Below are 9,718 nucleotides of genomic sequence, written 5' to 3'. Positions count from 1 at the left end.
CACACACATGCTGGTATGATACACGAGAGGAGGTGGAGGAGGAGGAGGCTTTCCAGGACAGCATTCCAAGCACTTGGCGAGTACACATTTCCCACTGAAGAGTGTTGACAACATAGCACTTAACCAGAGACCTCTCACTTCCAACCAGAGAGCTGTACGCAAACATACATAAATACATGCTTGCCCAAGCTGACTGACAACCTGAGCTCCCCTTTGATTCTTTATACAGGAGTGAGCGAAGAAGCTCCGACGCCGTTGTCGCAGCTACGATAGTGGATGTCATATTAAATGGCCACAGGTTCAAATATTGAGCCAAAAGCTCAAGCCTAGCACTTTTTTATCCTTTTGGTCCTGCATGATGTCACAGAACTGATATCAAGTGTACATGGCATGACCCAATATGGCCGTCAGGTACACACAAGCCACGCCCATACCTTCTGTTTGTGATGGCAACCAATCAGAAAAAAAGTTGGCTTTAAAGACGAGAATGCATTGAGTGCCCTCACTGAGGTCCAGCCTCACATCAGTAGTGATTATTCTGAACTGTAAATGATGGAAAGCTTCTTTTTAGTAGAGTTCAAACCTAAACAAAAAAACAATAGATCCTCCTTTAAATGCTTTTGCCCTGAATCAAAGTAGGAGCTGGAGCTGTGGGTTGGAACAATGACTCACCTATGCACGAATATGCGTTGCATAGACACACATTGTGAATTCAAAATCCCACAGGAACTCCCTGAGGCCGGATTAAACATTTCCCAGCCAATCCCTGTTTACGCCATTACAGAGACACAACCCTCTGGTTTCTGTTCAAACCTCCATTAACAGGGTTCATGCTTTTGCTTTGTTTTTTATTGTTTTATTCATTAGAAATACAATTTTAATACTGATAAAACAAACATGAATAAAACTTTAAGCGTTCAAGGTGAGAGTTAAGACCTGTAAATTAGCAAGTGTAGCCAGAAGACAAACACTCTTCCCTGCATGTGCAAGCCCTCTAACTGCATCTGCATGAGTCTGTGCACAAACCAACACTTGATTTGATCGCTTTTAACAAATTTGCACATCACCAAGTATTAAAGTTCAGCCGGAAGAAGGGTTAAAATGTGCAGGTCTCACCCGCGCCGTTTCACACTACAGGAAGCTGTAATTCATTTAAAAGAGGCTTATAAGGGTCCATTTAAATGGCCATTTAAAGTCAACATGACAAAGAACAGAGGGCAGGAACAACGAGATACACAAGAGTTGATGCAACTGAGAGAGGAAAGGGAAGTGGTGTGGGGGGGGAAGAGAAGGAGCTGCTGTGAGTGTGGCTTTAAATGGTACTGAGGCCACCTCACCATTTTTATAACCTGCATGCTTGTGCAATGAATGAATGAATGAATGAATGGAGGGATGGCTGGATTGGTGTGCAGGCTGTTTTAATTTAATGAGAGATAGATGAGAAAGGAATGGGGGACCACAGAGGAAGAGTGGGGTTAAAGTAAAACCTTCAAACCTTCACACTGTGGTATGATTAAATGTTAAACCTTTATACAGCAGTGAATCGTTGATGGAAAGTTGCCTGCCTGCAGGCCTAAGGTCAACCCCGCAGCATAAGTCTGTGACAGGGGTTAGATTGGGCCCATTGCTCAGGGAGTGAGCAAGGCCGAAAATCACACGTTTTAAAGTGTACTCACACAAGAACAGGAAGTGGAAATGGGCGCAGTGTGTGTGCCTGTGTGTTTTATCTGAAACTGGTAAATAAAACCTGGGTTTTTTTTTATTTATTTAAATAAAGGTCAATCAAAGGGGATCTACTGAGTGATTAAGCTAGAGGCATGGGAGTGTTGGCCATCGGTCTGATAGAGCAGGGAGTTTTAATACTTCCTGCTTCATAGTAATCAGCAGGAATCACACCCATAATAACCAAGTGGAGCATAAAAATCTGAGACAAGCATGAGATTCCCCCCTCCATTATCCCCTGAAATGACACACCTTTATTATGCTATTGTATCTCAAACAGAGAGGAAGAGGTAGCTATTTACAGGACACCTGACAACCATGAAGGACACATACCTGATATATAAATGAACTTTATAAGAAACAACTAGCATCAGTGGACAAGGGGGTGGCCTTACACACAGCAAGCTGGTCATTCCGCAGCCTGTGGAGGGGCAGCTCCACAGCTCTGTGTTCATTAAGCTTTTGACCTGGTGATGCAGTGGTTGTGACTCCCACTGGGCTCACATCTGCCTTTCAAAGTGGAGGCAACCTCAGCATCACCCCCACCCTACTTCGATGTCTGAAATATCAAATAATGCCAGGTTATTCCAGGCTGAATAACCGGGAGAGAGGGCAGCCTTTTGATAAAAAAAAAAAAAAGCCTGAGGCCTCTGCAGCCTTCACAGGGAGGAGTCCTGGGTGCTGAGCTCTGCTAACGTTCATATATGTTTATAACAAACTGCTCTGAGCAGTTGCACCAGGGACATATTTCACTTTTAATAAACAATAAACGTCATTTAACCTGAACATACAGCGGTATATCTACACATTAAGACTTACTAGGTAGGCCTCGCCACACCAATCCCTTCCCTTTTATTTTCTCCAATCCTTTGCTATTATCGCCTCCCTCTCTCTCTTTCTCTCTCTCTCGAATCGCGAGCGCTCGGTGCACCATAGCGTGCACGCGACGTGCCCAGTGAGTGACGCCGGACCAATCAGGGGGCGCAATTCCGAAAGTTTACCTTTTATGGCTAGAGCCAGGCAAACGACTGGGTATAAAAAACAAGCGCCCACAGCTAACGGATTCACTCTGAGCGCCGTCACACTCACAGCTTGTGCGGGATATCATTTGCCTGAAACAGTTTCCCTTAAAGCGAAAAGCCCCCCACCCAAAGGTAAGGAGACGGAGAAATCCTTATTTATAAATTCTTATTTTAGGATGTTTATCAAGTAAACAACGAGCTGATTTGTTTATTTTATGTAAACATGGATGAATTTATTCACCTTAATGCAAACTGTCGTCGGGGACCACGCGGTTCTTTGTCTTCCCGTACAAGAATTGTATTGATTGTTAAACAGCAGTATCTGTATCTTGTGTTTGGCTTTTCTTTTTTAAAAAAACAAAACAAAACGAGGAACTGTTATGATTGCAGACAAGTTCATTAGCGCTACTGCTGCGATTCACAGGTGCTTTTGGATGGAGCCGGCTTCTAGTAAATGGCATCCTATGAGTTAATGGTTGCGCTAAAACCGGTGTTTGTTACCGTGTAGTCGTACACGTTTTTTGCAGGATTGTGGCGACGCCTGGCATTTGATCCCAGGCAGGGTACTTTGAAGAGGGTTTCCGAGTTGAGACTGTCTGGATCCCGGCTGCTCCCTTTGTGCGCCCGATGCGGCGGGGTGTGACCTACTTTAGCATATTAGCCTAGCCACATCATGCTAGCACGCCCTTCAGATTTGCAGCAGTTGCAGTTTTAAGTCTCTCGTTTATCCTGGATACTCCCACACACGCTTTTAAAAGCTGAATTTCTTTTTTATTTAACCTGATCTGGTGTCAGTTTAAGGCTTGCGGTAAAAAGATAAAAGGCCTAGCTTATCTTTCTTTTAAAGGTGATAAACTGATTAATAGCTCAAGTGAATGAATATGTCCCGATCAGTTTAGTTTTCTTAGCTGCGACAAGAAAGAAATGAGGAAATTGCCAATCAATCGCCTGATCTTCCACTCCGAGAAAAGGCGTGGCTTTCAGGAAATGGATCACCAGTCAAGCGCTTGTGACCATTCATGAGTCTGCAGAAGTTCATTATGCAACTTCTCTTCTCATAAACTAGCTTCAGTATTAAGTAATTGCAGACTTGATCTTTTTTCTTTATACCTGCAGCCTTTAAGTGTCTCGTGCTGTGCAATGAATGACTGTGCTGCTGCATGACGCAGTGATATTCACTCAAAGGACTTAGAAGGTTCATAAAAGCGAGCGTGATTAAGCAACAGTGGGAGGGCGCTGGTTGTAACGATAGTAAAATGAAGGGAGTGGTCTGTCGGCTCTTCTGTAATGTGGACTGTTCCCTTTTTTCTTTTTTGCCGTGCGTTGCCGCTCTGGCGTCGCGCCACGCGCCGGTAGCCGCAAAGCTGCTCAAAACCGAACCATGTCCTTATATGGTAATAACAGAACGCAGCGCCACTTCCTTTTGTCTGGTTTACTCGGAATGTGGGGCACGAGCTCCTCCTAGCGGCCGAGCTCGTGAACTTCCGCTAGTTAACAGGAAGTGGAAGCGAAATGGCCGCAGACTTGAGTGTTAATCCTTTTTTCATTTATCTTCAACAGTTCAGCCATGGAAGATGAAATCGCCGCACTGGTTGTTGACAACGGATCCGGTATGTGCAAGGCCGGATTCGCCGGAGACGACGCTCCTCGTGCTGTCTTCCCCTCCATCGTCGGTCGCCCCAGGCATCAGGTTAGCGACTGCGCATGTCTACTTTTAATGCCACCTTAAATTGTGACTTGTGTCGCAAATCAAGCCTATATCAAGAAAATTGTTCAATTTAATGACAGTTAATATTATGTTTGTAGTTCGGCTATCACTTGGCAAACGCTTCTCTAATTTCTCTAAATTGTGTAACTTTTGACTTTTTAACTAAAACTGATTTCCCTGTTCAGGGTGTGATGGTGGGTATGGGTCAGAAAGACAGCTACGTTGGTGATGAGGCCCAGAGCAAGAGAGGTATCCTGACCCTGAAGTACCCCATCGAGCACGGTATTGTGACCAACTGGGATGACATGGAGAAGATCTGGCATCACACCTTCTACAACGAGCTGAGAGTTGCCCCTGAGGAGCACCCCGTCCTGCTCACAGAGGCTCCCCTGAACCCCAAAGCCAACAGGGAGAAGATGACCCAGGTACACTTTTTCCAGACCTCTGTTTATCTCCTCCCCAGTTTCCTTCTGTTCCATTCTCATTTGCTCCTTCCTTCCCCTCCCTCCTCTCCTCCAGGAACTCTCTTCTCTAAGATGATCTATCATCAACAGGTCTCTTGACTGTGTGCCTTACCTGCACTTGTGTCTATTTAGGAGCGCAGTAGCTCTGCACTTTATTAGACATTGACTTACTTGCACAAGTGTGAAGGAATGTTTACTTTCTGCACTTTTATTCGACTAACTTCAGTCAGCCTCACTCTAAAGCATGTAGTGAGTGCAGTGGTCACAAAAGCTAGACTTGTCTTTTTAAATTTGTAAAGCTAAAATGTGTTCTCCCTCTCCTTGCAGATCATGTTCGAGACCTTCAACACCCCCGCCATGTACGTTGCCATCCAGGCCGTGCTGTCCCTGTACGCCTCTGGTCGTACCACTGGTATCGTCATGGACTCCGGTGATGGTGTGACCCACACAGTGCCCATCTACGAGGGTTATGCCCTGCCCCACGCCATCCTGCGTCTGGACCTGGCTGGCCGTGACCTCACAGACTACCTCATGAAGATCCTGACAGAGCGTGGCTACTCCTTCACCACCACAGCTGAGAGGGAAATCGTGCGTGACATCAAGGAGAAGCTGTGCTACGTCGCCCTGGACTTCGAGCAGGAGATGGGCACCGCTGCCTCCTCCTCCTCCCTGGAGAAGAGTTACGAGCTGCCTGACGGACAGGTCATCACCATTGGCAATGAGAGGTTCCGTTGCCCCGAGGCCCTCTTCCAGCCTTCCTTCCTGGGTATGTTTCCAACAGAAATCCACCGCTTATTAAATCCTCACATGCAACCTGGGCCCTTATAGTGTCCTGCAGTTCCACTTGCTAACTGGTGTCTTGTATCTTCTCAGGTATGGAATCCTGCGGAATCCATGAAACCACCTACAACAGCATCATGAAGTGCGACGTCGACATCCGTAAGGACCTGTACGCCAACACCGTGCTGTCTGGAGGTACCACCATGTACCCCGGCATCGCTGACAGGATGCAGAAGGAGATCACAGCCCTGGCCCCATCCACCATGAAGATCAAGGTAAGCTGACTTGCCTTCTAGTGGCATTCATAAGGGTTCAGTTAATGCGCTTTTTAAAAATTATTAAGCATCCCAATGACACTCTGCCTCATTGTCCTGCAGATCATCGCCCCACCTGAGCGTAAATACTCCGTCTGGATCGGAGGCTCCATCCTGGCCTCCCTGTCCACCTTCCAGCAGATGTGGATCAGCAAGCAGGAGTACGATGAGTCCGGCCCCTCCATCGTCCACCGCAAATGCTTCTAAACAGACTGTTCCTTCTCCCCTTCCCCAACCAAACGCCCAACAACTTCAGCTCTGTGCAAAACAACCACACACCACACATTTCTCATACACAACTCAGGCGCAGAGAATAGATGACCAACTCATTGGCATGGCTTCAGTTATTTTTGGCGCTTGACTCAGGATTTAAAAAAAACTGGAACGATGAAGGAGACAGTAATGTTTTTGGCTAGGTTTTAAAAAAGACACCCCAGGGTTCTGCAGTCTCATCTGGGGCTTAAAAAAATGTACATTTTGTTTTTCTTTGGGTCATTCCAAATGTTTGTTAACTGCATTGTTCAGACACATGATTCCAAATGTTAACTTGCATTGTTCAGATACGTATTTGCCTCTGTGAAGGCTGCCCAGTGGTTGGCGCATACTTAACATGGTTGTAGTATCGCTTGTATGTAAGTTATGTCTGGGTTTTTTGTACTTTCAGCCTTAAAAGAAAATCTTGGTCCTGTTTAATTTTTGTTTTTGTTATGCAAACCCTCATCCTGACCTCACTTCTTCTCCCCCCCATGTTGGAGGTTTCATCCCTGGGGTGGTGGGGCAAGGGGGTGTCTCGGAATGATGGGGTAAACATGGGGTGCCAGACCGGTGGGGCCAACCTGTACACTGACTAAACAATCCCAATAAAGTGCACATGTGTTCCGAAGTGATGTCTGACTTTTGTGTTTTGTTTTTTTTTGTTTTTTTTTTGTTTTTTTTATGACTTGAACATTTCTACAGCTTAGTCGTCTTTTAGTAATGCTGAAATTATTACAGTGAGTGTTAAAGTAGACTTAAAATGCCAGTTATACAGCAGTAAAAACCAGACCAATGCTTTATTCATGGAGCAAAGTCATGCTAGTGTGCAGCTCTATTATAGCTCATTTGCTCATAGTTTTTGGTCTTTGAGCTGGTATCTGTAAAAGCTTAAAGCTAAAATGGCAACAAACTGAATGTAGATCTACATTTTGATATACTTAAAGGCAAAGCTGAAACATCCTGTCTTAAACGCAAGCAGTTTCCAGCGCTCTCTGTGCTCAGCCCTTGGGCCTTTTCGAGCTGTTACAGCAGTGATGTATTTTCTTGCCAGAGCTAAAACTAGAAATTTAATCACCAATGGGTTCAATTAACTCCCTTTTAAACAAGCTGTGCTTGCAAGTGTAGGATAACTTCATAACTGCTATAATAGCAATGCACCTCTAAGCAGCTTTTGCTGGTCTGCATTTTTATGAAGTAGTGCTGCTGTTAAAGCCAAGTTGCTAGATGGCAGATAAATCAATTACTACTTACCATTTATTGTGAGTGATTCATTAACATGAAGCTTTAAAGTGCCATAAGTGCTATTTGTATATATTAGGTTAGAGGGTGGGTGCACCGTGGCTTCTCCCATTAAAAGCGCCTTGCCAGTAATTCCCTTCCATTTGACTGTTGCTGAGAACCGGCGAAGCCTCGATCTCATTTAATGTTAGAAGATTCTGAAAATACTGCCCGAGTTAAACTTAATGCACAGTACATGCAGACTGTAACAGGATGCTTTTGCGTCTCGGAGTATGTTTAAATGCATCAGTATCTCTGCTTTTTGGTGCTTCAGGGGTTTATGCTGACTTGTTTTTAGTATTACGTGAGCTCACTGTGTGTAAAGTAACGTGACTAAAGTTCAGTCAGTCTCTAAATGTCACATGAAAGGGTCTTTTTGCTGCCCTTGTGTGTTTCTTAATGACTTCACTTCTTTCCTCATGATGAGCTGTTTATTGGCTATAAAAAGCTTTGACAGTAATCTTTTTGTTTTTAGACTTTGGTTTTATGATGTGAGTGACAAGAGGTTAAATCTCTCCATAAAGGAAAAAAAAAGATTCTTTCAGGCAGTTGCGTTGTTTAGACAGCAGGTGGCGACAGAGGCTGATTTATCACAAACTAAGGCGTGACTCTCCTGCCTGTTCTCACGTTGTCGTTTTTCTCTGCACAAATGCACGGTTGACCAGGTGCTTTGAGTCACTGCATGTGCAAGGTATACATATATATTTTTTCATATATATATATATATATATGCAATACTGTGCAAAAGCTTTATGCAGGTGAGGAAAAAATGCTGTAAACAAAGAATGCTTTCAAAAATGGAAGTATTAGTCATTTATTTTCATCAATCAACAAAATGCAATGAATGAACAAAAGAGAAATTTAACTCAAATCAATATTTAGTGTGACCACCCTTTGCCTTCAAAACAACATCAATTCTTCTTGGTACACTTGCACACAGTTTTTGAGTGAACTCAGCTGGTAGGTTGTTCCAAACATCATCTGTGGTTATCATGTAATCCCAGACACACTTGATGATGTTGACATCAGGGCTCCGTGGGGGCCATACCATCACTTCCAGTACTTCTTGATCTTCTTTACGCTGGTTCTCAGTGACTTTGGCTGTATGTTTGGGGCTGTTGTCCTGCTGCAGAATACATTTGGGGCCAATAAACAATAATTTATATTTATGAAAGCATTCTTTGTTTACAGCATTTTTTGACACCTGCGTAAAACTTTTGCACGCTACTGTATATATATTAGAACCCAAAGGGTTTGGGGAGAAACTGTGAGACAGCAGTTAAAAGCTGCCATTGAAGCTGTGGTTTCATGCCAGCTTTCCTAGAATGGTGGGAAAATAAGATCCCGTGCTGATACAGGCCCATTTCCTGTGCACTTCTAAAAGCGGATTTTCCACATTTGTATATCAGAGAGATGAAAGAGGATAAGATGGATAGACCAGCCCCACCCTCAAGTTCAATGCATCATATCCTGTTTCTGTGTGTGCGTGCGTGTGTGAGAGAGAGAGGGACAGCACAGATCTAGTGCGGCCCAAAGTCATGATGCTCCCATTAATCAGGCTGCCCTAGATTCATGCTGTATCCTGAGCTGAATGCAGGCCTGTTAGAGAGGACATGCAGGTCCGTGCATATGCATAAAGACGTGTGCACTTGCCCTGATAGAAATTCATATATGCATGCTTCTAGAAAGGCTACGCACACACACACGCCGAGGATCGAGTGTGTTTGGTATTGAAAATGTATTCCATCTCACTGCAGCTCCCGCCCCAGCGCACCCCTGTGATTCTGCTGAGACTGCTTCCCTCTGATATCCTTTTACTGCCACGCCAGCAAAACACGCACTGCCAGAGAAACAGCGCTTAGTGTGTGTGTTTGTAGTGTACTACACTTTATTTTCCCGGTCTTTGTCAGGGTTGTGTGTGTGTGTTGTCTGTGGACTGCAGGTGTTTGTGAATGAAGCACTCCTAGATCAAAAGTGTCTGTGAGAAACGACACAGTGGGGTGGGGGGTGGGGTGTTTTCTCATTTTTAAAAAAAGAGACTTAGTGTCTCCTTCCTTTTTTCTTCTTCTTTCTTTTTCTACTACAGGCGTGAGGCTCTAGAGCAAGCAAATCCACTGGTCAGGGACCTTTTTCACCTGCAGTTTTCACCTCTCTCCAACAGGTGGGGCTGCTGCA

General features: G+C 44.6%; 1 protein-coding gene across 1 annotated transcript; it reads left to right on the top strand.

Annotated features, from left to right (window-relative positions):
- The first annotated feature begins 2,724 nt into the window (after positions 1–2,724).
- Positions 2,725–6,897, top strand: actb2 (actin, beta 2). Its single transcript, XM_080905988.1, has 6 exons — positions 2,725–2,876; positions 4,305–4,434; positions 4,638–4,877; positions 5,244–5,682; positions 5,790–5,971; positions 6,074–6,897. Exons 2-6 carry the CDS (start codon positions 4,312–4,314, stop codon positions 6,215–6,217), a joined length of 1,128 nt encoding a protein of 375 aa, XP_080762114.1. The 5' UTR covers positions 2,725–2,876; positions 4,305–4,311; the 3' UTR covers positions 6,218–6,897.
- The last annotated feature ends 2,821 nt before the right edge of the window (positions 6,898–9,718 follow it).

This window comes from Rhamphochromis sp. 'chilingali' (genome assembly GCF_963969265.1).
Source record: "Rhamphochromis sp. 'chilingali' genome assembly, chromosome: 15".
NCBI lineage: Eukaryota > Metazoa > Chordata > Actinopteri > Cichliformes > Cichlidae > Rhamphochromis > Rhamphochromis sp. 'chilingali'.
The sequence above is the reverse complement of the archived record's forward strand: the minus strand, read 5'-3'. Positions and strand labels throughout refer to the sequence as shown.